Source organism: Struthio camelus, chromosome 17, assembly GCF_040807025.1.
Source record: "Struthio camelus isolate bStrCam1 chromosome 17, bStrCam1.hap1, whole genome shotgun sequence".
Classification (NCBI taxonomy): domain Eukaryota; kingdom Metazoa; phylum Chordata; class Aves; order Struthioniformes; family Struthionidae; genus Struthio; species Struthio camelus.
In genome coordinates, this window is record NC_090958.1 from 8,581,848 (window position 1) to 8,609,624 (window position 27,777).

At 37.7% G+C, this 27,777-nt stretch overlaps 2 protein-coding genes across 6 annotated transcripts in view; one reads left to right on the forward strand and one right to left on the reverse strand.

The window, feature by feature from the left end:
- The window catches only part of RSPH14 (radial spoke head 14 homolog), a 109,773-nt gene that overhangs the window by 20,348 nt on the left and 61,648 nt on the right, over positions 1 to 27,777 (reverse strand). The gene's annotated exons all lie outside the window — the stretch shown is intronic.
- Positions 1 to 27,777, forward strand: part of GNAZ (G protein subunit alpha z) — a 77,896-nt gene that overhangs the window by 2,187 nt on the left and 47,932 nt on the right. The window contains exons 2-4 of one of the 4 annotated variants that reach the window (XM_009687419.2): positions 4,961 to 5,184; positions 10,213 to 10,274; positions 24,331 to 25,612. In XM_009687419.2, coding sequence (XP_009685714.1) covers positions 24,890 to 25,612 — 723 coding nt within the window. In that variant the 5' untranslated portion in view covers positions 4,961 to 5,184; positions 10,213 to 10,274; positions 24,331 to 24,889. The remainder of the gene's footprint in view (positions 1 to 4,960; positions 5,185 to 10,212; positions 10,275 to 24,330; positions 25,613 to 27,777) is intronic. The other 3 variants (XM_009687420.2, XM_009687422.2, XM_009687418.2) reach the window with 3 other exon arrangements.

The following is a 27,777-nucleotide window of genomic DNA, read 5'->3' on the forward strand; positions in this document are numbered from 1 at the left end:
CGGCTACGGGCCTTGGGCTTGAATTTAACTATGATAATCTAAAAATAATGAGGCAGGTAGTTCTGAAGTACTGAAGGGAAAGTGCTCTGGTTGTCTCCATTCAGATTACACAATAATGGAAACAGAAGGTACGTTAGATTTTAAGAAATCTAGGCAGAACTAGAAAACAGAAATTCATCCCTTCTTCTGAGATGTGGGGAAGGGGATAAGCAGAGGGATAAGGATAACAGAAAATTCAGTAGACAGTGAAAGCTTAAATCCTCAAATGGTGAAGTCAGCTCTTCCTCTCCAACTTAAGCAGCTAATGATTTAGACAGCAGATAGAGTCTTGGCTGATACGTAGTGATAAGGCAATATAGGGGAATTATATCTCCCCCCCCCTCATTAATTACAGAAAAATACTCCCAATTCCTTTGGGGTAAATCACAGTAATTCCACTAATTTTAGAAGAGATTCTCCAGATTTATGTAGCTGAAAATAAGAGTTGAATCTTACTGTTTATGTCTATACATAAACAGTTTGGTTCTGCTTTCGCTGGAGTCATTGGAAGTTCTGTCACTGATTTCAACGAGAGTGAGCCCCAGCTCAGCATGAGCACGCATAGATTCACTGATCAGATTCTCCCGTGCCCTCTAGGAACAGCAATGCTGAACAGTTTAATAGCAGATTTCAGTGAGGTCACAGTCTCAAATGACAAATTCATAATCATATTGTTCTTATGGGGAAAATCGTAACATTATTGCAAAAATTTTGGCCTCCCATAAATGCTGTTAAAGTGGACACTACCCAGTTTCAGCAGTAACAGCTTGCCACACGAACAATTAATATTTTAAACCAAAGAACTTTTAAACCAAAGCTGTTCAACATCAAAATACTGGCATATTTAGATACCATAATATTATCTATATTTGGTGGGATAAATTGTCATATTTTGATTAAAATATATAAGGTTTTGTGACACCAAAAGTATCTGGAATAAATCCACTTCCATTAATAGTTACGGTAGATTCACTTTAGGCTATTTGAGAGGAGAATTTGACTTACACTTTATATGACATATTCAAAGTTCATGTTTTTATTAAACTTTCCAGAATCTAAGAACAATGCTTAAGAAGTCCAAATTTCAGCTACCATAATGATGAAAGAATAATCAGAAAAGGAAAAACAACTAAAATTGATTCTCTTTTTTAGAGTTCTCTTACAATTCAAGGAATGTGGAACACACAGAGCATGACAGGGAAGGATCAAATTCAGCCTCTATTTATTCCCTTATAAATCTGGAGTTGCCACAAATTAATAATTTAAGTTATTGTAGCTTTATGCCAGTCTAATCAAGAACACAGTTTAACCCTTAAAATGAAGGAGGTAGAGAAAATACTCTTCTCTTTCAACTTTTGCTTTTCATTAATGCTAAAGGGCACTAGTGAAATAGGATGAAAAGAACAGATTATTCATGTGGGCCATCATTTCCACTTTCTCTAGACTTCAAGCATTTGTAACCATTAAATAATTTTAAAATCACGGCTAACAAAACCTCTGGCAAAATTTCAGAAGGCAACAGCTTTCCATGTGTTTTTTTTAGCTGTGTATCTCAGAGCATTGTCTATGGATCAGTAGAGTCCCCAGAATCCCACTCTATTATGTAGTATTGCACATCCAAAATATCTTTAGACAGTATAGTTTTAATCAACAAATCCTATTTTCCTCTGCTGTTGTTTTCTCTCTAGGCCCCTCATGTGAGGGAGCTGTTTCTGCTCTGGATTCCTAAGTCATCCCACCAAAAAGACCAGAGTGATAACATTTCTAGACAATTCCATGCTACAGATGTAGCCAGTGAAATTATTAGTGATCACACTGGCCAACAGAAAGAAATAAAGAGGCAAATTTGAAAACCTGAACTCAAATTCTAACCCTTTGAAACAGTAATTCCCTGGACTTGGGAGGGATTATTCTCATCACTTTTAGATACCTATAACGTAGATATTGCCATACAGAGTCGTTGTTTAGGCTTCCCTTATAATTAGCGGAGAGAAAAAGAGATTCCTACGATGCAATTAATCAGACTGGTTTTTGACTGCTACCTTAGACTGAGATGAACTGACCTCTAGAAATGACTGTTTTTCTCCCCTGACTACACAAGAAGTGTAGAGTGAGTAGCTAAGAGGTAGCCACCTACATGCAGATGCTAAAACTGGACAGCCAATTCCCATTCTGTCTATACTGTAATGATTAACCAGTTAATTATGAAGCTATTCTTATACTACACCAGAAATAGTTGTAAGCAATAATATAGTTGCTATTCCTACCTGTCAACCCTGTCTCCTTTGATAGTAACTAAACTAGCATGTTGTTTTCTTCCTGTAACTGTACCTTAACAATTCTATTTTACTGCGGAGGTGGGACTCCGCTTGGATTAAAACAGTGTAAGAAATCGAGGTCTCTTATCCTGTTTTTCCTAGGACTCCAGGCAGTTTGCTGGAATACTTTACCAATGTGTTTCTACCCTTTCTCTATGTGCTGCTTTCTATATTTTCAAATCTTATTGAGACAATGTGGAATAACTACTACCTTTATCCTCCCAAAATGCATTGTTACAAACACAATTAGATAGCATAACAAGTGTTGCTGCACAAATACAGTTGATACACAGTTGTGCTGTGAAAAAAAGACAATTCAGCTGAATTGTAATCAATTTAGATGAAAATGTCATGGCATAGTAACAAAAACACAGCTGTATGTTTAGCTCTGGGAGGATTTGCTGTTTATATTTTGGGTATATACCTGGTTATTATACTTCTTTTACAAGAGAAAAGTATGCATTATTCTCAAGGATATAAGAGTACTATTGAAGACCGCTTCTATCTGAAAATAATACAATCTGAGTTATTATGTCGGCTTTTTTAAATAAAAAGTTTTCTCTCTGGATATCTACCAGGCCAAGTCATAAAATCAAAATATTTAGCCTGTAGTAACAGGATATTATTTTATTTTGATAAGGATATATAATATCCATTTTTATGTATATGTGGATTAAAGTGGTTTTTTTTTCCTGTCTTGATGTTTTAAGCAGAAAAAAAGCAAAGTAAATTAATTGTTGATCTTCCCTAGTGCTTATGCTATGGCTGAAGATTCAAACCAATAGTATATATAAAACGTTCCTATATCACTGAAAGCACTAAAATCCATCAGTAAAATAATGCATATGAGGTTAACTAAAGCCATCCTAAACTCAAAATGTACCAGAACAAGCAATGCTGCTCCGGAGCATCTCTCTGTGCTGCCACTGAGCTGACAGTGTCTCACAAAATGCCTTTTTGCAACTCTTTATTGGTAGGAAGGTTTTCTCTCAAGAAGCTGTTTTGTGTCTGGCCTTTTAAATTTGGCAGAGTCAGGGTGCTATAACAGAAGCCATTTTGTAACTGGCAGGTATATATCTATTTTTACAACTGGTAAGAACCTATCGTGCTCTCATTTTTTATTGCTCATTAAGTAGCAGAATATCACCTTAAATAGTAATTTCAGAGACTTTTTTTTAACCTCTTTTTCAATCCATGTATGTCCACAAACAGATAAACTTACCTTAATTTGCAATTCAGTGACATTTAGGGTGGTATTTAAAATTCTGAGGCTAGCCTACTTCAAATTAGAACTATTGTTCGATTATCATATTGTTTCCACTTCCTGAGTAGATAAGCGTAAGTCTTCTGATTATGTTTCTTGCTGTGAATATTCCCAAAAGCAAATCTGAACTTTGTTTCATGACTGTGACTATATAGGTGTGTAAAATTTGCTTTGCGCAAGCCTATTTGCAAAAAGAAATGGAACATCAAAGACTTTACATAATTTTTAAATTATAGGGACACATTATTGCATACTAATTTCAATAATGTATTAATTTCAAGGATTAATAATTTTCTGTTGTTTCTTATGTGATGAGACTTTACGGTGAAGTGCACAGTTCCTATTGTACCTGTACAATGTTCTTTGATGTCACAGGGCTACTCAATATGTAGTGGTATAAACAAATGTAAATATCAGGTGCCAACATCAACAAGAGATATGAGTCTGTGTCTTTTAACTCTGCAAATTACAATTCTCCATTTTCCCGAAGAGGACTGATGGTACACTGCAATATTGAACAGTGCAATCTGTGTAACAGAAGTTAAAACACGGACGAAGTAACAGCCCACCACATACACAAAAAACTAACTCCATTATTGGTTCCGCTATAGTCCCATTCTCTGCTAGTGCAAGTGGGTTATAAACTAAAATTAAATGCTTACGGAGAATATTTCCCCGGTGTGTGATGACAGAAGCCTCTTCCTGTGTTGTGGTGTTGGCCTAGCAACTCTACACTTCTTCCCATTTCTGCAGTCAAGGAAACCAGGAATAGCCACTGCTACCATAGTGCCTCTCGGGATCATACCTGCAAACTGTTCCAACTCCCACCTGGCTCTAGAATGAAGGCTGGAACATGAAAAAATATTTTCCCCTACTCAGATCTTAAAATAAGAATAGGGGACTAGAACTCTCTGAGCTTCTCTGTATTTTTTGACTAATTCAAACTGCTCTACTATTTATGTCTTCTGATACTGGAAAACAATGAACCCCAAGTAGAAAATACAGCAACATCCAAATCTGGAAATCATTTAGACAGGACAATTTTGGTAAGAGTTAATCTGAAAGAAATGGGTAATGCCTATTGTAGTAAAAATAGACTTTAAAAGGAAAGTTGTCCAGTAGAGTCACATGGAAATTTGGAAGTATCTTTATATTGTAAACTTAACTAACAAAAGATGGGAGAACGTCTCGGTCAGTGGAACATGCTCTTTGAATAATTCTACTAACAATATTATCTTATTTTGGGAGAATTTCAGCCAAAGGACATTCAAGTGAGTACAAAGACAGTAAGGTACTTTCTCATGATCCTATAAGCTAAATTGCTTCTGTATTTCCCCAGCAGTCTTTCATAAGAATCAAATGGAAAAGGCTAACTGAACAGAAGTTTACGGTACTCTGGAAAAATGGACCTATAAAATGGACAAGCAATTAACAGTTACCCAGTATCACCTATAGGACTAACTTTGACAGAAAGGAAAGGAAAAGAAACCTGCTCAAGTAAATATCTGGGTTTTTTAAAGTGATTTTTGTTGTATTATCAAGGACAGTGGCCAACTGAGAAAGGTAAGAATTCTTGTTCTTTTCCATTAGTGCGAGCGCATGGGTCATTGTCCATGAAAACCGGCACCGTCCCCATCCCATGCTCAGGCTGCAAATCTGAACTAAAGAGCGTTTACTAGGCTAAAGATGCCTCCCCTCACCGTTCTGAATGGGCTTACCTAAATGAGCTGGCTAGAGACAAAAGTTTGGTTATCAGAATCAAGAAAGGCCAAATTAGACTAAAATTTGGAAAGACTGTAAGAACTCCTGCTGATGGTGTGACTTGTTAGTCTCATTGAAAATAAACTGGGAATGAAAGAATTGAAACGTCGTCCTTCCTCTTGCTTTAAAAGTATTATTGAATAACAATGTCTTGTAGTGAAAAGTAAAAAAAAAAATTACAAGTGTCCCACCTCATATAGGCACTGCTTCCAAAAAGTATTTTTTAAAATAAAATTTGAACTTGCTTTGTCTATGTTTGCACTTGGTTTCAGTATGTTAAACAATATCTAGAATGCATATAGTCCCAAAAACTAACCTGACAAAGATATGAGAATGTTAACAGAGAGAATTTTGACATTGTTATTGTATTGACAAAATACAGTATTTTGATATCTTCGTGTAGTATCTTATTCTTGGTCTTGCATGTTTCCAAATATGGACCAGAATAGGTAATCTGCAATTAATTAGAGCTCTTCTGTGTGACTTAAATTTTGGATTCTGGATATTTAATATTCTTATGCTTTATCAATTAAGATTTGGTCACCTAACTCATCTAAAGCTTATATAAACATGATAATTTGAGAAAACAGTAAAGTGCTTGTAAATATTGTGTTAAAGGAGGCCAGATGGAATACTGTCAATCTATAGCAGCACTGTTCTCATCCAGCAATGAGATACGATATGCAAATGGAATTTATCTTAGACATGCTTTTTATTATCTACCTTTGCCTAAGTTGTTAAGAAGATTTATATTTGATCAAATTAAGAGCATATCAATTTCGTTGTTTACTTGATGCCTGCATCTGCTTTGCCATGATCACCCACTATAGATTCTATATTCTCTAAAACGTAATTTAAAAGGCTGCATTTTTTTCAGAGTTATCTAGTTAAATAATTCATATGAAATGCTATTTTCACTACAAATCATTTCTCCAGCTTGTGTTAGGACTGGTCGCAGGCCTTATGGCAAACAGAGGTCAGCAGGATACAGTAGAGGGCAGAGATTAAAGGATTTCAGAAAATGATGCAGATGGGCAACATTTCTAGGATTTTGTCCTTCCTTTTAACTTTTACAAAAACCTTTAGAAATGTTACCATTGTCAATGAGCTACCTCCTGCAACCACTATAAAAGACAGAGAGGGACAGTCAAAGTTATTTTTATACAGAGCACCCCTTTACACTAATTACTGGCAGACCTGAGAAACCTAAACACAAACTGAAATTGTATCTCCTTGGTAGGGACTGACAAAAAAGTCTCAAAAAAGTCAAGGGGACACAATCAGTATTCTGATGACAAACTACTGTCTTAGTATGCTACTTCTATGCTCTTCCTGTACCCTAAAAGCGTAAAACTACTTGAAACTTCTATCGGACGTTTCCCCAACGTGCCGAGTTTTCAGTGGGCCAAGAGATGACACAAGTTGCTCTTAGTATTAATCTTGAAGTACCTAATGCCAAAGATACTTTGGTGGGAGGAGATGGAGGTTGTGTAGTGCGTGTGTATTTCAGTGGCGTGGAATCTGAAGGGATTGCTGCCAGCTGATAGAAATTGAAACAAAATTCAAATTGCTTTAACCTGGGTTGGGCCAAAAAATCAGGCAACAGTGAACTGTTTAGCTAGTTCCTTCATTTGCTTGCTTTTGCTGGAGGTGAGAAGATACTTTATCAGATGTCTTCCTAGGCTTGATAGGTAAGGTATGTTATGTGCCTTGTTTTATGGGATTCCTGGAATTTTGTGTTGGTATTTGATAATGAGTTATTCTCTTGTTACTTCTATCCCATGAGGAATTTTTCAGCCTTGCAGCAGAAAAGGGACCAAAACTGTTTAGAAGTCACAGAAGGTGTTAGTACCTGTTAGTTAGTACCTCTGTCATCTCTTCCTAGCTACAACATTAACTCTGGCATTTCAATTTAAAAGTCTTGAGGTATGCTGTCAATGAACTCTACCAAAATATATACTTTTAATCACAATTATCCTGGAAACCTACAAGTAGTTACCTGGAAAGAATTTGTGTAATATTTAATTAGGGGTACTTAAAAATAGATTATTGAAGGCATAAATCCTGCTTGCTACTTGAGTTATCTGACTGGTTTCTGAGGTGTCCTCATACTTTTTTAACATAGTTGAAGATGAACTGTTGTTCTGCTGTGCATCATGGCTCCTGGCCTCCCGATGGTAAATCTGCTGTGTGGTTTTAGAACTAATATGGAAGCTGGAATGCATCTAGCTGCAGTATCTTTTGCACTATTAGAAATTTGTGCATGACCTCTACACTGAGGTGTATATATGTTCTGAGTATCTGTTTAACCTCAGCACATGTATTATTTCTTACCCCAGATATGTGACTGTTTTTCACAATTGTTTTTGCAAAGGCATCAGCAGCTGATGTTTAATGAGCAAAAAAATAGAATGGTTCACAGCTCCTTTTTCACTTATATGTGTGAAGTGCATGCACTATACTAACTATACACCACTAATTTTAGTTAGAAAGCTAAGGCTTCCTATCAGTGGTAGAATTTCATATGTGTATGCCATTCTAGTAGTATGATACAGTAGTACTGCAAACAACTTTTCCCAGTAATACTAAAATGAGGAGTGAATTACTAAGTATGTACTGCTGAATAATGAATAAACTAAAGGCTAGATTAGCACCTTTCAGCTTTAAGATAATTTTAGATAGTGCGACAGCTCCTTGAGTCGAGAAGAGATGTCACTAGAGTAAAAGAGTAAAGAGTAAAAAGAACAAAAGGCAAGAACAACCACTTGAAATACTGCTGTTAAGACTTGTACTGTATGGCTGCAGTTGTGCATTTACCTGGCTTTCATTTAAGCTGCTAGAAATGTTTCATGCAGAACAGTGATGCAAGACCATAATTTTTATTACTGTTAGCAGTAGCAGTAGATCATGTATGTAGCATCATAAATTAACCTATAAGTTCTCAATATTTGACTCAAGAGCCTATTCTAAATAAAATGAGTGAAATATGAAGGATTACAAAATGGTGAGAGTTAGGTACCTTAAAAAAGAGAAGAAAATACCAGTTGAAGAGCGAAAAAAAAAAGGAATCTTTTTCTCTCCCTAACTTAGGAGAATTAGTACAACAAAAGGAGGACAGATTATTTGCAGACGGAACTTCAGGTATAAGTGTAGATGCTGTCACCAGTCTTAGTGAAAATGCAGAAATGGTTGCATGGTGAGGGAATTAGCAGGACTAGAGGGAATAAAAAACTTGTAATGGGGGAAAAAAATTTGAATGCTGAAGATATACTTGTATACAACTCAGATTTGAATAGGAATAGTAATTACCTCAAAACCATATGATGTGAGTAGTTGCAGTGTTAATAGAACACTGAGTGAATCATCAGTACATGTTACAAAATCTGCAGCTACGATTGCCTGCCCTATTCCAATACTAGTGATAGTTGTTTGGTTACAATGCACAACTGAAAAATAACAAAAGATGCAACAAGAGAAAATCAGGTTGGCTTTTGGCTTCCCTCTAATAACAAAAGAATCCATCTTTCCCAAACCTGAAACATGCATGTGATAAAGATAACTACTTACAGACTTAAAAATAGGATAACTCGGACAAAATCTGTACAGTCAAGTTTGTCTTCTGTACTTACCATATAGACTAGACCTCTAAACAAATATTTATACATAGTAGAATACCAACAGAGGTCAGCCTCAGAATGTTTGCGTATAGATAGAAGTTAACTTTAAAACACAATATGATAATGATCATGCTTCAGTATCTACAAATAACACAGTAATGATGAGATCATACAGAAACAGCTGAAACTTTGACTATTCAGTTTCATGTCTGCTATTATTAAAGATTTCTATGTGCGTTGTTTTAGTGTGGATATCCATACAGAAGAAGAGTGTGAATCATATGCTAAATACTTCAGTGCTAGCAGTGCAAACAGTTTTACTGATGAAAATTTAGTATCCTGCCTGCAATATTTTTGAATACAAACCACTACGTTTATTTTCATCCTTTTCAAAACAGGATACAGGCTCACTTCAATCCCCACTGAAGTCAACTGAAAGCCTTCCTTTAATGGAATGGTTACAACCACAATGACATACTGTCAGCAGTGGTATTTATTCTGCTGAGGAGGAACTAGAAACGTTCTCGCCCCAAAGTGTTACTTCATGCTATATTATCGTAAGCTGCCATTTCTGTACAACTACTTAAATGGATTTCCTCTAGCTCATATTACAATCTCATTTAGTGCCAACTAGAAATTTTCCTTATCTCAGTAGAGAAACAAGGTTTAATAAGAATAAAAACTGACTTTATTTAAGAAATTTAGCTCTTTCCAGGTAATGAGCTGTGAAAGCACACTGGGAGTATTTCTAAAGATGCTTGTGCTGCTGTTTCAACTGCTTTCTGTGGATAAACTGAGCACTCAGACTCTTTAGATAGTTAAACCAGCCCCTTCTCTCTTTTTATCTGTATCCACTTTGCTTATAAAATGAATTCTTAAAATCGAATGAAAAAAATTTAACCTCCCCAGTTCTCTCCAACATTCAAAGTATGTTTAACATAAGAAGCTAGCAGGGATCTTCATGATCCCACTGGTCAGGAGCTGCTGGAGTCAGCACAGAGCAGCTGAGACTCTGGCTCATTGTGGCAGGCATGTGGGTCAGTAACTGCAGCTGCGACGTCAGGAAGGTGTGATTGTTCGGGGAGGGGGGATTACAAAGCAGAGACACAAGACAGGCTAAAGGGAAATCCTAGTACCTGCCAATCCTTGAAAAGAATATTAGGTCCCTTATGGCAGCAGCTATCATTATTATTTTTTTTTTTTTTCTCCTGAGGTATGTTGGTGGAGGGCTAAAGCAGCTGATGCATCATGATACCAAGGCCTCTGCACTTCACCGTAAGTGAAAAAGAACTTAGTTTGTATGCGTCTATACAGAACTGCAAAGGAAAGGTGATTACTAGGAAACGTGGAGATTCATGGCAATAGCCTTTCAGCTCCGGTGTGTGGAGTGCTACTCGAGCACGTGTTGAACATGCTGATGTTGACTGCGTTTTTATCTTTTGAATGACTAAACCATTTTTTGAGTGCAGTGCATGACGTGGAGTGATACAGCAAATGATTAAAAATCCAGTGAAAGTAACTGCAAACGTTCAGCTTTATTTTGCTTACTGAAAAACAATAAAGCTTTGTAGTGCAAGACTGAAACCCTAGAAAACAATTTACAGGATACAGTATAAGCTTTCAGGCTTGTCATGAAAAATGCGGGACCTTTCAAGCTTTTTCTGATTACAGTTAGTTATTAAAGACTTTATTTATTAGAAAGACCAACGGATAACTTCTATATTGACAGCCCATAAGGTCACTTTTAAATTGAATAAAGATAATGGTAAGAGCAAATCATCAATCTCTGATCTTAAGTACAAAAAAACAGTTTAGAAAAATTGTGGAGGAGAGAGGGAGGACTATTTCTAGATAACTGAGGATTCTCTTGCTCTTTGATTTGTATAATCCAAATGACGTGACAAGCTTTAGTTCTAGTGAAGTCTTGTGCAGGAAAAAATATGTAGAGGTTTCCTCCAGTAAAATATCCCAGCAAGGCATACCTAATCTGCAAGAGAGAGAGTGGATCTACTGATAGTTGAAAATTTGGAACTGAATTTAAGACAGAACGAGTCCTTTATCATCCAAGACTAAACTCATTTGTAGTACTAATTCATGCGCAAAATGAGCTGACGTTAATATATTTTCTGTTATGCCTGTCTAGCTATTGATTAATCTGTCAAGCAGCAGACTCGTGCTCACTTAATTGCTCCTTCTGGTCCCAGATTTCTTATATTCCTTCTTGCACAGTGACCCAGTTCCAGCAGAAAGGACGAAGGTGGCTCTCCCTAGCCTAAACACACCACCGCATCCTGTATCATTGGGGTGATAGGTGTGCTTTATGCCAGTGTAGAGAAATGAGTCTGCCAGGGGACCGAAGGCACCTCTTTGGTTTCCTGTGCAATTTAGGAAGGAGTTAGGCATCTAGCAGCTTAAATAAGGACAATTTGGGGGAAAGCATGTCCTTTACTTAAGAATTTTCAGACCAACAAGGTATGTGCCTATAGAGGCTTTTCAGGGTTCAGGAGCTACTAAGTACCTAGGGAGGATGAGAAGGTAGAATTACAGACAACTTGGACGCTGACCATTCAGACAACTGAAGTTTGCTTAAATTCTGTTAGAGGCACCAAGCAACGCATCTACTCTGTGCAAGGTAGTGCTGTATACAGTTATCTAAGCTAGCTGCAACTGGGCTAGTGCATTTCAAGGGCAAAGCAAAATGTTGTAAAAAAAAAAAAATACTAGTCTAGATCTTGAAACCAGGAACTAATTAGCCATTGTACAATACCATGCTTGTATGTTAAATGTTTCTGGTTGCAGAGCTGGGTTTTGTGGTGTATATCTGTCTTTTTGGATTGGACCCAAAGTAATTTCCTATCAAAAGCAGAGTATAGACAACTTTCTTCAAAATCAGTGGGGTTCTTTTTGTTTTTGTTTTGTTTTTAAAGGCTCTTTGAATTAGAGAAAGAGAGCAACTGCTGTAATGGCTCAGCTGTCTGAAATGCACTTGCTGAAGCTCTTGCAGAAGGATTGTAAGGCTGTCAAAGCTTCTAAATTTCAAAAGAGAAGCAGAATGAGACCAGGCGTAGGCTGTAGCTGTAATCTGTGCTTGGTAGCATGTACATCCTCTCCCATGAGTCACACTTCAGAAAGCATTGTGGATTCTGTTTAGCCTCTTGGGTTTTTTTGCTCTGGACTGTGGTCTAATACTTCTTCCACTCCTCATCTCCCCTTGTGTGGATAAAATCATGTCTAACTTGAGTTGCTAAGATGGAACCTAGGAAATCCACAGTTCCCTTCTGATACTGTCCGTATGATAAATTTTATATGTGGCCCAAGGGTGGAAATCTCTCTATACCTACCAAATTCATCACTGATAATAGCCCTGCCTCTCTCTTAGGATGATATTCACATCCTTCTACGCATTTTCTTCCCTTATTTCTCTTGTTATGTTACAAACACCATTTTTATCCACTTCTGTCTCCTGCGGTGAGGCCTCATGTTTGCTGAGTTTTCTTTATGCCCTTCCCTAGGTTAGACCATCATAAGGATTACTGGCTTTATTCTTTCATAATCCTGCTTTCCTTTTCTACTCTTTTCCATTTTGATCAGCTCTGTGATGTCCTACCTGTGTCATGCTGCTCTTTCCTATCATCCTTCCCATGAGCTATACTGTCTCTGAACTCCTTTTACACCGTTCTTCTCTCTTCACATAAGTCCCCTATACTCCTTTTCTGTGACTTCACCTCATGTTGATAACCTGCTGCTCTAGCATACTCTACTTTTTCAACCTATGTCTGTTTTTCTGTCCTTCCATTCACCAAGGTTTCCTTGATTTGGTCTCTGTGAAACATTACTTGTTTTCTGTTGCTTAGTTCCCAGCTTTAACTATCGCATTGCCAATCCATCCCTGCCATGCTCTTGCAGGCACTCGTTCAACCTTTCTGTGACTTCAGTGTTGATCACTACTGCAACTGATTTTCATGTTTTTGCTTTCCTCCTTCCAAAGGAGTTTCTTTCATTGCAACGTCTATCTTGTCAACTGCCAGTCCTGATTTGCTTGCAGGAATGGCTTATCTCCAGCAAAACCATTTTGGCAGAAATCTGATGAACCAGCTGACTTCTTCCACCATGGATTTATTTTATTATTATTATTTTTTCCCTTCTAGAGTGATTGAATTCTGTATGTGCAAGCCCATCTTTACAGCTTCTGAATGACTCCTCAACCCTTTCCTACCAGTCGTCTTGCCTTCCTGCACAGCTTTTGCTGATTTCTTCCAACATGACATAGTATGATGTGTTTGTACTCTCTTCTCAGCTTGCCTTTCCTTTTTCTGTCTCCATCTCTTCCCTGTTCTTTTCATGGATATGGAAGTTTATTGGCTTCTGTCTTCATATACCCTTTCAATTCTCCCCAGAAGTCTTATCTCAGCTTCTGTGTTTTTATTTTCCCTCATTCTTTGTCTTAATCTTTGCCTCTTCTCTGGTTCTTTCTCTTAATATTCAAGCAGAACTGTGCTGATTTATTTCCATATAGTATCTCAAAGATACTGTTTTATCAATCAACACAGATAAAACCGGTGTTGTTTCCATGGTCCCACTTAGTGCAGCACCTCTTCCTTGCCTGTTGATGGGGCTGTAGGTGCTATCTTTGAATCTCACATTCTTATTACTGAGATTCTGCTTTTGACCTATGATTGGCTCATATCTGTTATTGGAACAGTCTAAAACAAGCATGTTACTGCTTTTGTACTGGGCCTTTCATACATCACAAGAGAAACATCCTTTTACGAGGCTACATTGTTACCCTGTTTCAACTCTCTCTTTTAAGCTTGCTTTTGCTGAGTTAAGTACAAGTTTCCTTATGTTTCATAAGATATTGTGTGTAATAAGGTTGGGAGAGCAATAGCAAATTTGCTACTATGTTCATGACCAAACTTAATGTATACTAGCTTTTTTTTTTATGTAGTAAAATCACCTTTTTAAGTTCTGCAAGATCCCTGGACCAGCAATCCTTTTTTTTTTGTGGTTATAGTGGAGACTTGGTATATGAGTCTTAATTCATGAATGGCCCACCTAAGAACTACAGTAATACATGACAAATACTAAAAAGCAACCCTAATGAAGCCATAGCCTACACTACTGTCATCACCTGAGGTGCTTACAAAGCACCGATGCTGGCACTGCCCGAGTACTGCTTTTGTTTGTTGCTTTGTTCCAATTTTTTAAAATTAATCTGTTGTTTGTACATCCCTAAAGCAGCTGCTGTGTGTCATTTCCCTACTCCCTTGTCTAGCAGCCAGGCTTTTCTGCACACCTGTTAGAGATCCATGGTAATATTCTTGTAATATTTCATTCTTTATAGAAGTGTAAAGGTCAGTTCTAAAATGACAGCTGAGGGAGATGCTGGTCTTAGTTAAATCGCTATGAAGCACAGGCAACTCCACATGCAGTCACTGACGCTACTCTAGCTTTTCTGAGCTTAGCGCAGCTCAGAAGAGAACTCTCTTTTTCTCTTCTGTTCAAGAAGCTGTTGGTATTACATACTGGTTGTGTTGCTATTTTTTTCCCCCCTCTCACTGTTTCACACTAATTGGTGCTCGTCTAGAGCTGCTAAAACAGGTCATGATTTAAATGCCTATGAAGTGCTGATAGTGTGCAGGTATTAATTCAGAAAGTGGGAAGCATCAAATCTCTACAGCATTAAGTGGGGTGTCTGCAGTTAAAAAAAAGAGTAACTAACAGTTTATTGTATTCTAATGTGTTTTGATCTTAGATGAGCTGGTGCAAACTTCAGCTCTGTTAACTAAATAGCACAACTTGGCTTTACAAAAGCAGGGATTGAATATTTGGTTTGTACGGAATTCTTTGTTTTTATAAGTTCTTATATTTCCCTAAATCTTGGATCAAATCTGCACCCTAAATCTTGACCGAGTGATATATTTATCTAGTGGATACCACTGACTAGCATAACTTGTATTTTGATACTGCCTGAAGTATGTTGGATGTTTCCCAAACAATAGGGGAAGATGTGATGTTTAACCCTAGTGGATGTATAATAGATTACAATATCTCACTGCAGAAAGCCTATCGGTTATGTCTGGATTATATACATATAGGTCTATGATTACAAGTAATAGCAGCAAGTCATTTTATCTGTGTTTTCCAATACTTCCTTATAAAACTTCATTCTGCTATGTATCCCTAGGTGGCAATTCTGATTGCTGGGCCTAGGTTTAAGGCACACATCTGAGTATTTCTGCAAGAATCACAGTGAGAATCAGCAGATTGCCAACCATCTTTCTGGAAAGTATGCTGGAAGCAGTCTGTGCTAGTGATAATGGGGAGCTTGCATCACAGCACTAGCTTTGGTCAATGCCCTTTCCCTCATCCCCTGCCCTGGACGTATGATTTCTGAATTAAATTGTATCATTGTCCTAATACCTTCCTTGGTAACCTTGATTATCCTCCAGCGTGCACATACACCTGTTTGTGTGTACGCCTTAGTTCAGTTTTTAATTACCTAATTTGACTTTCCTTTAAAAATCCCTTTCCTTATTCAATAGCTTTTGGTATTCGGTATTGGTTGTTCTGTGCGTGGTCCTCATCTTAACATGTATTGTACTTTAGCCAGACTGTGCTGTGAATATTAACTTCTGCACTGGGTTTGCTATTATTTTCATTATGATATATATTACACAAACATGAATTTATCTTTTCAATGCCTTGGGAGGTAGAGGGGAGATGAGGCCCCATTTTTTTAAGATAGACATGAACCAAGATCAGGTGGATTTTTTTCTCTAAGGCTGCAGAGCATCACATAGTATTTGAATATGTAAAACACAGCCACCATTGATGCCAATTATATATAAAGCTTGGTATTTTCTCTAGTTGCAAATAGGATCTCAAGTTGGGTATCTAAGAAATGAAAATGGCAAGCAGTGGTCATCTTTGAAAAGATGAGCTTAAGCTCATCAATTCACATCACAAACAACTACTGTGACAGAGGGGCAGAAGCCAGTAGTCCAGCCCAACATTCCAGCTGCTCTAATCATGACATCATCACTTCTTTCTTCAGTCATCCGACTAATAGGATACACACATTTTTAACTGTTGTGACAAACAAGCCACAAAAGACAACGGCTTCCTTTGCTATACCCTCTTGTTTGATTATTAGATCAGATCCATCCTGTGTTTTGGATGGATTATAGTGTATAAATATGTAAATAAAATCTTTGCTCTAATTTGTACATATGGCTTTTGAGTACTTGAACATTCATCCTTAATGCTCTTCTAACATATCCTAAATTTCCCAAAAGATTTTTTCAAATAAAATAAACAACTCTATCATATGATATTATATCGATATCTGTGCAGCTCATCTGCAACGTTGAAACTCTTGCATTCAATAAGAGTGAACAACACCAACAGTAGATTTTTATCCTATGTGTGGAAAGATAGAGGGAATGCCAGTGAAATCCACAAACACTTGCAGACAGAAAATGAATCATTAGGCTCAATAACTTTGCGCTATGCTCCTGGCTTTGGAGAGAAAGGTGTTCTAGTGGACGAAGACTACGGATGTTCCTTAGTACAAAATCTTTTCTTTCCTGTTTCTTCTCTCCTTGCCTTAGCTAGAAATGCCTGTCCAATTACCCTTACCTAACAAGTCCTTTACTGAAATTGAATTGTTCTCTAATTTAGCTAAAACTAAAATTTTCAAAAGTCTCCAAGTTAAACTTCCTGTTTTGTGAGAATGGCAAGAGGCACATCCATACCATAAAGCTCATATTTTGAATTTCATGTCCTGGCTCTAAGTTTGGATGCACAGCATGATTTTTAAAGAAAAACTTTCAATTTCTTTCAGCGAGGACAAAACAATTCCCAAGTGCTGTGTTCAGAAATGCCCTAGCCTAAACATTTATTTAGAGGTAGGTATGTGATGCAGATATTTTCAGTGAAAATGGTTTCCCAGGGCTTTAAGCAACTGAAAACAGCAATGTAAATAAGACTCTACTACTTTTTGTTGCAGTTGGCTGACAATCAACTCTGTGTATGATTCATTAAGAGAAAATCATACAGTCTTGTTTTGTAATCTCTTTTTTTCTTCATAAGCTTTTAGTTCTTCTCCTTTCTTTAGATTTAAGTGGTTATCTAAGGAGAATGTTAGGAGGATATCTGTGGCCACTGTTTTAATAACAACTTCGCATAAATTATTTTACTATTTATCATACGGTGATTAGAGTCCACTTATTACAGAATAAAGTTATTTCAACCTTCCATTTATATGCATGAATGTTTGGGCCTCTCTTTCTGGTTGCTCTCCTGAACTGACTTCCCCGTTCCTTATTAGCCTCAGTTCCTCTCAAAGCTGTGTCTGCTTGGTTTACTGAGGAAGTCGAGTTCTACTATCATGGGGATTTCCTGATACGTATCGTATTCCCCCACGTCTCTTCTCTTTCCATTAATAGTGCAAGATGTGATTGAAAGTAAAACCTGTGAAAATGAGGTTTTGCTGAAGTGCCATATTTAAATTCCTGGAATCCTCTGTGGACATGAACAGTCACTGGAAACTCTGATTACATTGGTTTAGCTTACCACTTGCAAGTCTTAGGGGTGTGCTGTTACTTTTTGCTAGATTTGCTTCTGTTTGTTTTGCTTCTACATGGGTAAGTGCTCAAATAGGCAGTTCTGCTACTTTTAAATTTTCAGTGCAGCATCCCATTTAAACCAGTCCAACTTCTGAGGGTAGATAAGCAAGGAGTCAGAACTAGTAAGCTGGGAAAAGAGTAGTGCTTAGGTAAGTTGTTTTTTCTCTGGTACTATACGTTCTGTAATACTGGATACTGCATCATGTAACTGAGATTGCTGGCAGCCATATCTAAAACTGCGATGGAAAGTTTTGCCCCAACTCTGCAATTCACTTCACTTTCTTAAATTATGTTCTACTGGGAAAAATTATAGGCAGGACCTGGCTTATTAGAATGTTTTTGGTGTAGAGAACTGAGTAAGATTTGGCTCCTAAAGCTCTGTGTGTGGGGAGGGTTAAGCTAAACATGGGACTACTAGTAGCACTTGCATTTGGGATAGAGTATAGTGGTATGTCTACAGTGCCAGCTGAACGTCCTGCTGCTAGCAGCATGCTGCGTGCACCATCTCTATATTCACTGTGCAAGTAACCCTCACTGGTATTACCCTCAGCCTAGGAGCCAGCTCCTCTCAATAAAATCTTTGGTGAGGGAACATCTTTCAACTCTGCTTTCCATAGGAAAGTGCCAGTAGTTAATGCAGCATGAGAATACTCAGTACATCTTTCCTTAGGGAAGCTGATAGGGTTCCCCAACCTTCCCCCCCACTACCCTTAAGTTAGCTGGGAATGTGCTGAAACAAGGGTTTAAGGGTCTACTATTGCAAAGACACAGATCAGTTGGAGAAAGACTGAAGCGACTGGGCCAGGGCAACGAGTAATAGTAGACAGGAAAGCAATAGGAATGACTGGTTTTTATTGGCTATAAAAGTATGGGAAGAAGAGTGTGCTAGTAGCACACATCCTGCTCAGTTAAATGGGCTTCAACAAATTTATATAATACATCAGTGCAGAATTTTGCTCAAGTATCCTTCCCTCCCCAAAAATGAACTTCCTAGCGTTACTTTTTCGATAATGGAAGTAGACCTCTGTTAACACGGGATTTGGCTAGTTCTTCCCACAAAATAAAATTAACATGCCCTATTTTAGTCATCACAAGGTAGCCCATATGTATCATTAGACCTCTCTCTCTAATGACAGTTTCTTAACATTTTGAGCAGCTTCAATTATCAGTGGAGGGCAGATATGTTAGTTTAGATGCACATATATGATATAATGTGGTCACTCAAAGATTAAGGTTTTTGAACAAAGTTTAGAGAGAAATGTACTTAGTGAAAGGAATTGATAGGGCCTTCTATTAAGGTAACCGAAAAGATTTTTTTTTCTAATTAGAAACTTGCAGTCATTAAACACTTGTATTTTTAATATCAAATCTGATCTAAAAAATACAAGAAAATCTAGACTGCTTTATTTTCCTATATTCTGTGTTTCAAGAAAAAGTAAAACTGGTGATAGGAATTTCATCTTTATGTAGCCAAGACAGTAAAATGTAGTTACACAAAAGTTTAGAAAAAAAATCTGTGAAAGCTTTAAAAAAGTAGGAATTAGATGGTTAAAAAGTGATAACACAAACTGTGAAATTGAGAATGGACTTGATTAGCACATACACCTCATTCTAGCTACTTCAGTGCCAGTGAACTTAAATTCATGAATTCTAGGGGAATATTCCTCCTCACTCCCCAAAATCAAATCTGAATACAGAGGAGGAAGGGTCAGCAGCAGAACTTGCAGGGCTCTGAAGCGTTTCTGCACAAATGTGTGTAAATGTCATAAGGAAATCAGACAGCCAATATGTACGTATTGAGAATGCATGTAACTTTATGTAGTCATCCAAGCTGTACTACACTCCAGTCTGGATATAAACACTTCGGGTCTAAAATTAAAACATGTACTCTCCCACAAATAGCAAATCATATTCATTAATGTATTGAGCTGGTCAGTCACAGTCGCATGTTCTGCTCTAAATGAGCTCTTCTTTGCAGCTATTTTATTTCATTTTATTACTTTTTTTGTCATATGTAATGATGGGATGTGGAAATGCTTTTCACAGTATATGTGGGAAAACTTATTTAAATCAAATTTTCTTATTGTGGTAAACTATTCATAAATGGTATCATTACTACTCTGCTTTATAAAACAATAACGTAATCGCCTCGTATTTCTCCTTGAAACAGTGGTATCCAAATATCTTGGGAATGTATACAATAGGAATGACTAGATGCCAAGAAAATGGAAATTCAGTACGGTAAAACTCATTTGCAAAAACATAATGTTTATGTACCTAATGGTGCTTTTTGCAATATGGAAGTATTACTCCATCCTTTTCTGTGATAAACATATGAATGAATTGCAAGCATGATAGCTGATACGTAATAAAACGCGGGGTATGAATGACACATCTGAATGTCCATGTTGTAGAAATGTGCAACAGAAATACTCCATAGAACATACAAGCTGTCTAAAAATAATCTTTCTCCTTGAAAATGACTTTCTACCAAACTGTTTGTCATAGGCAATTGCTGAGGCCAAGAACATATGGTTTAAAAAAGATTTGCTCATTTTATATGGATATAAAATCTCCAGATTTATCATAATTACTGATGTTTAAGAAGGAATATGTATTCTCTTGATTCTTGCAAATGTAGGGGGAGAAAAGAGACGGTTCCATATGTGCTTCTAGCAAAATTTTTCATCTTTGGTCACTGAGATGCAAAGATAATGCCACAAAGGGTTGGACCAGTGGTCTGGTCAATAATGTGAAAATGAAACCTCTGAGGATGAGAACGTAAAGCAAAACTGGTTTTAAAGTGTTCTGAACATGTCAGAATACGCATGATTAAAGGAGTTAACTCTAATTTTGGTATAATAAAATAAGAATTTGGTCCAATATATAATATAGTCATTTCACTCTCTCTGCATGGCCAGAAAGTCACTCATTGAGAAACACTGCTTCCTCGGCTCCTAGTTCTCATCTCCTGTGACCATTGGAAAAAGCTAATTATGTGAAGAAAGTATAGCTCCTCACTTTGTTGGATGGTTTCCTGTCCATATCTTTGATGCAGTAGAATAAGTAAGGTTGTATTCATTACCATGCCATTAACATGTATGCTACTATTTTAATATTCTGCTGATTGATCTGTTCTTCATGCGTTCATAATATGTTAATGCCCTTCTGAAGTGCAAAGGGAAGTGAGATAAATATAGCTGTTGTTGAGACTCTTTTTAGAGTTTTTAAGCCAGATAACAGCAATACATAGTGCATTTAGAAGAAAGGACGCAGACCTCTATTAGTTTAAGGTACCTGAAACGCTTAAATTACAAGCCTGCCCATGTACTTCACTCTATACAGGCTGAGAAGATAGGTGAGCACTCTGAACTGTCATGAAGAAGTCACTTTATGTACTGACTGTATAATTAGTTTAAAACAACTGGGAATAAGATTGACAGGGTTCCCTTTTGAAACTGGTTACTGTAAGAGGCCTGTTCTAGTATAATTAATTTCATACGTGCAGATTTTGGATGGATTTATGGGCAGGTGTTAAAGCAGATTTAAATAGCGCTGTAAGAAAGAAGAGGTGAAGTTGAAATACTGTATTGGAGATTTTTGCAGAGCAGAGTACAAGCTGCTGTTCTGAAAATGCGTATGTTTATAGTGTTCTGGAATCTAAAGGATTGACAGGAATGAGTGGGACATTGAAGCACCTTTTATTCAGTACACTTCATATACTGTTTTTCTGAATGTTCAGCTTTTTTGTACTCGGAGTTCTAGTGTGGAATTTTGTAACCAGAGAAGATGAATAATTATTGCTGCAAACAATTACAATATGATGCCCTCCTCTGTACAGCAGTACCAATCCTGACCTATATTGACTTATCTTGGTAGTCATGAGTTTTATCCATATCTATACTTGTTCAACTATATATCTCCTTTAAGCAGGGTTAGAGTTAGGAAGGGATTTTTAAGATAAATATAGAATCAGTATTTAAGAGTGAATGATAGCAAGCTAAACTGTTCTGGGTTAACATCAGAGGAAACTTTAGGAAATAAAATGTAAAACTGTCATCTGTTGACTCTGTCCAGTCTTGAATATACCTTTCCTCTGATGTTAGCAGATCAACCTTAATTGTCACAATTGTTTCTCCTTTTGTATGTCCGTACTTCACATTCCTAGATACCTTCACATATATGTATTGGAAACTGTGCAGAAAAGGGCTATATTGCTCTGCAAGAACCTGCCCAATGCCACGACGCTATTGCATAATTGTAGGCTCCAGAGATGCACACCAGTAGGGACCCCAGGTCCCAAAGCAGCCACGCAGACTCTACCTTTCCACCTGTCAGCCCATCACGAATAAGAGATCTGTAAGTTACTTCAGATGTGTTGAGAGAGAAAGCTATGTAGAATACAGAAGCTAAGATTAGGATAGCCCACTGTGACAATTATTTAATATATAAATAGCACAAGAATAGCAGAATCTGTCGCTAAACAGAGGCGCTGAGATCACTACATGTGGTTCCACCACCTGACTGACAAACAAAATCCTAGATAAAGCAGTTATTCCTCCCTGACCCTGGAATAAATGTTCTAAGAAAGATGGTTCTTCAAATAAATGTAAGATGCTAAGAAATTAAAAAGCTGAACTTTATTTCAACCATACAATCCTCTGTCAGTACTGCAGCTGATACAATTATCCTCACCTATATCTGTGAACCCCCTTGAGTCTTTCTGCTGTATCTCAATTTAAATTGTTTAAACATTAGCTAAAACTATTCTTTGCTGTAATTAACCTCTGCTACAGTGACACCTACTGGGAGGGTAAAGCAAGATATCACTGATAATGACTTTTAGCAAGATGAAAAACAAGAGTTGACATTCTCAGTAAGGAAACAGTATCCTAGAAAAGATGTACTGATAACATGTATATGTACTAACGCTATACATGTTACACATGTTAAAATAGAAATCATGTACAACACAAGCTTGTATTTTTCAAACAGACCAGTGCGATCAGAGTAGGAATAAGATCCCTGTCCTGCTGTATATCTATATAAGTGAATCTTACCTCGTGATGTAGGTAACAGGGAGAGAAGGAAAAAGAAGTATTATTAAATCCAGTGTTCCCTGCCCAAATAGTTAAGCAGAGATGACTGTTTTTTAGCGCTGAAATAACTCTTGCCCACTAACTATTCTGCAGCTATACTGAAGAAAGAGAGAAAGCAAAGTACATGAGGTTACAAGTAGTTGTAGTGCAATTTCTTTTCTCACTAAACCTAGAGATTCAAAATCTAGCTTGGATCATTCTGTCCTTCTCCTGCTAGTGTGGAATTGTTCCCTTCAGTGCATGTTTTAGTGCTTTGTCCTGTCTACATTTAAATGCTAGTAAGTTCATGCAGGAAAAACTTCCAAACGCATCTAGGGCATGTTTGAAAATGGAAGTTAGCAGGCTTAGTCTTATTTAAATTTAACAAAAATTATATTCCTTAGTAAGTTTTGACTTGTCAATGGCACATAGCTTAGCTGGTTAAATTCTTGCCGAAGGCCCTTTAGACACAATGAAGCAGATGGTAAAATAGGTGCCAAAACAGGCCTGCAATCAATGACGTGCACTGTGGCCATCATACGATGAGGAAGTGGAAGCTGTGAAATCTGTGTGAGTAGTTCCCGCTGTGCTCAGAGCTTAGTGGGAGCAGCAAGCCCCTCGTAAAAGAGGCAAGCTTTCACCAATCAGTTAACAGTAATGTTTTTTTCCTCTGTGAGGGGTAACTGCTTCCTGTTGCTGTCTTCTGTAGAGCTCCAACTAGTATGCTTAACCCTTAATTTAGGAAAGAGTTATTACTCTAACTGAAAAGCTGTTAGCCCTTTCTTCCGATGGCATTTCTTATGCATTTTGTATAAAAACACTTGCCCTGTAGTCACCATTCACCTTTGCTGCATCTCAGAATTTCTGTAGTAAAAACGGAAGAAAGGAGGCTTAATAACAATAGCTTTGCTATGAAAAGAAGCTTACCAAAGTTTGTTATGCTAGTATATCACTTTATTCATTAAACAAGTAGTATGTTCCACAGTACTGTCCTCCAAGGGGAAGAAAGGTATGCTGCTGTTTTCTGCAATGATCAGCAACTATCTCTTTATATAAAACCTTTCACAGAACAACGAAGCAAACTTAACCCCCTCCTTTTCCTTCATAATTTAGTTACTTAAATGTTCAGTGCAAACAAAATGGTCAGGAAAAGATGAAAGAAAACTCAGGAAGACATGTATCTGAGTACCATATATTGATATAAATAGACCAGGAAAAGTAGTTGAGGCTGTCTCATTTTCTACTTCAGCAAAACCAGTCAGAACAGGACTGTGCAGTAAAAGCAGTGCCATAAGCTCTTGCTGAGGGAGAAATTGGGACACAGCTCAGCACTGTTTGTTTTCATGTAGGTTTAGACAGTAAAACACAGAAGGCTGGAAAGAAAAGGGGATTTGATTTACCATTGTTCAGAAACCACATTTTCTTAGGTCTGCCAGCTTCAGCTGTCCCTATGTTTTTGCTGGGTTATTAGATTTTTGCTTTTCTTTACATATTTTTTCCATCTGTATTTTCTGTTTGGGATAATAAAAGGTTCAGAAATCTAGAAGAAGAGGAAAAAGTGAGTGGTGTGCAGCAAGAAAACGAACTCTCATTTCATTCATTTCTTTTCTCGTTGTTTGGCAGGTGGAAAGCGCAGATTTACAGAGCTGAGCTGGATCAGCTGAAGAAGTAGGGGAAGAGAAACAAAAACAAGTACAGCACCATTGAAAAGATCTTCAGCTTTATCTAGCAGCATCACCACAGCAACCAGAAAATACAATTAAAAGACAAGGACTAAAGCAGAGAAGGTGAAAGTGCGGCTCCTTACCTTTGGACAGAAGGCAGCAAAATAATTATGCAGATCAGAAAAGAATATTTGACCAATCTAGCCAAACTGTGGGAAAGGGAAGTGTCCTTTCAATAACAGGAATGTGCCACTGTTTATGCACTGTAAAGGGGAGTGCCATGAGATCTACTGAAGAGACTATTTCTGTGGTTGCATATCTACATGTTTTTGCTCCCCTGCTGGGACTGAATTAGGTGGTACAGGCCTCTTGGACCATCAGGTATTGGATAAGGTTTTTTTCTGTACGAGGTGCACCTGGCACGAGAACTGAAAGACACTGCTGGTCGTCTTCAGAGATACAAAGAAACCGAGCGAATCTCCGGTCTTTCCCTTCTGTAACAGCCTGCCTGCTATACCATGGGATGTAGGCAAAGCTCTGAGGAGAAAGAGGCAGCGCGGCGGTCCCGTAGGATTGACCGCCACCTGCGCTCTGAAAGTCAGCGACAGCGAAGAGAGATTAAGCTCCTTCTCCTGGGTACCAGCAACTCTGGGAAGAGTACTATTGTAAAGCAAATGAAAATCATTCATAGTGGTGGCTTTAACCTGGAGGCTTGCAAGGAATACAAACCTCTGATTATCTATAATGCAATTGACTCCCTCACACGTATCATTCGGGCTCTAGCCACTCTTAAGATAGAATTTCACAATCCTGACAGAGCGTATGATGCTGTGCAGCTTTTTGCCCTGACAGGCCCAGCTGAAAGCAAAGGCGAGATTACCCCTGAGCTTCTGGGAGTCATGAAACGGCTCTGGGCAGACCCTGGGGTGCAGGAGTGTTTCTGCCGCTCCAATGAGTACCACCTAGAGGATAATGCTGCATACTACTTAAATGACCTAGAAAGGATTGCAGCACTGGACTACATCCCTACAGTGGAAGATATTCTGCGTTCTCGGGACATGACCACAGGGATTGTAGAAAATAAGTTTACCTTCAAAGAGCTGACTTTCAAAATGGTGGACGTGGGTGGGCAGAGATCTGAGCGCAAAAAATGGATCCACTGTTTCGAGGGGGTTACAGCAATAATTTTCTGCGTGGAGCTGAGTGGATATGACTTGAAGCTATACGAAGATAACCAAACAGTGAGTGCATCTTCCTTTCTTTTCCCACTCGCCCTTTCTCCCTCCCCCAGTGTTTGGCTTTTTGTTTCGAAGGCAAGAATGCCTGAGGGCCCAGCCCCGCTTCTGGGCACTCGGGAAATGTGAAAAGAGGTCTGCCCCAAATGTGATTTCCTCCTCCCCCCTGCCCTCGTCTGTAGTAAAAAGCCAGAAGCTATGGTTCCTTTCTTTGTGCAGTTTTCCCCACTGGATAGTTGTTGTTGTTGTTGTTGGTTCTTTTTCCCTCCATGTTACTGTTGGGAAATGGGAGTTTCTTAAATGACATGACAGTAGAGATGGTATTTTAAGCCTTTTGGTGAATATTCAGGTTTATCTGGTTAAGTGCAACTTCAAATATCACTTGGGGGGTGGGTGGGGGGAGTAGATATTCTGGTGTACAGGGATGGTTAATGTGGACATCATGTGTTGGAAGTCTTGGGAAATCTTAAATCTAAAATAGTAACAAGTAACATTTGAGAAATGAGAAAATATTGGTTGAAATCAATTTTTTCCTATTATTTTCAAGTAGAATTTGAGATATTTTGAAATTAGTTATTAAAGAACACACATCTGATTTTTTTTTTAATTATGGAAAGTTTAAACTTTAAAGACTGCTATATAGCTACTTTGCCTTGTCCAATGAATAACTACTCCTCTTTTAATTCTTTTTAATGCTATTGCTAGTCTCCAGTTTGCTTAGCACATGGATATAGTAACTATGGAAATATATATGTAAAAGCGTGCACATATGACTGTGTGTCTGCTATGACACTCAGCTTGCTTGAGTTGACCTGCATGGGATTTTATTTGAACCTTTTTTTTTTATTATTTTTGACAGCCTCATAAAAACATGATGCTTAAGAGATGAGAATTTGTGGGAAGGAACTTATGGTGATTCCATCATCTCATAGTTCCTAAACTTGCCATGCTTGTGCTTGAAAACAGCTGCCTTTCAGGAATAATTAAAACCTGTACCCTGAAAATCAGAAAGTTAACCTTACAATGTTTCTTCTTCTCTTGTACTCCCTTAAGTATCTTCAGTTGTGTTATGTTTATAGAGCTTGTCCATCAAGTATCAGTTCCTAGAGTACTCAGAACATCGCATCCCTTGTTCTTTTACAGCAAGTTCATTACTAAAGTGTGGTTGGGGAGGAGATTTTCCTAAGAAAGTATTTTTATACAGTGTTTGGAATCTAACTGTATCTTTGTAAGATTACAGAAAGATTACATCTTTCAACCATGTCTAATGATCTGATTTTGGCAGTTCTTTGTGATATTGGATTACTAACCACCATTAACTGTTGTTGCTAATTAGACTATTCTTATCTGTTTGTGTGTAGCAGACACATCTATATTAGAGTTTCGTTAGAGGGCATCCTAAGTAGAATTTAGTATACTGCGTGTTTAAGAGCTCTAATCTGTATGACAACATTGGATGGACATTGGACTTCAAATGCCTGTATGAGTGTGACACCACTCTGAAGCTGCAGTTAGCATTTGTTATATGCAGCCGTCTATTTGAAGTTCCATTTTCCTTTACTTTCTTTTTCTTCTCTCTTCCCCCCCCCCCCCACCAAGTTCCCCATAGAATAATTTGAGGTACAAATCACAGTTGTGTTGTTGTGTTTTGTTTTGTTTCCCCCCTAAATACTTCACATCATCAGCGAATAAACAAGGACGACTTCATCTACTCTTGATAACATGTATAGATTTCCCTAAAGTTATAAAGGGGGGAAATGGGTTGGGAGAAAATGGAGTTGCCTCCACAAACACCCTCGGCGGAAGGGAGAGCTGAAGCTCTCTCTACGTGAGATGTCTACCGCAGCATAGAGCTCATTGTCGTGAATTTCCTTCTGCCCTGAAGAGCTCTGTTCCACTGCCCTAAAGAAGGGACCAACTTTGACCTTCCTTACTATTGTTTATTTTACACTGGACTTGTATAGTGTCAATATAGCTGCATACCTGAACTTTTGTTTTTGAAAAAAAAAATGTTTATCAGGGGCTTCTGTATTCTATAAAGACGCAGAATATATGATCCTGGCTTTGATAATTACTGCAACAGGTTTAACAAAAGGTGAAAGCTTCCTAAAATCCATGCATATTGTATATAATATATGCTGTTCGCCAGTTCCCTGAGGCAAGGTGAACAA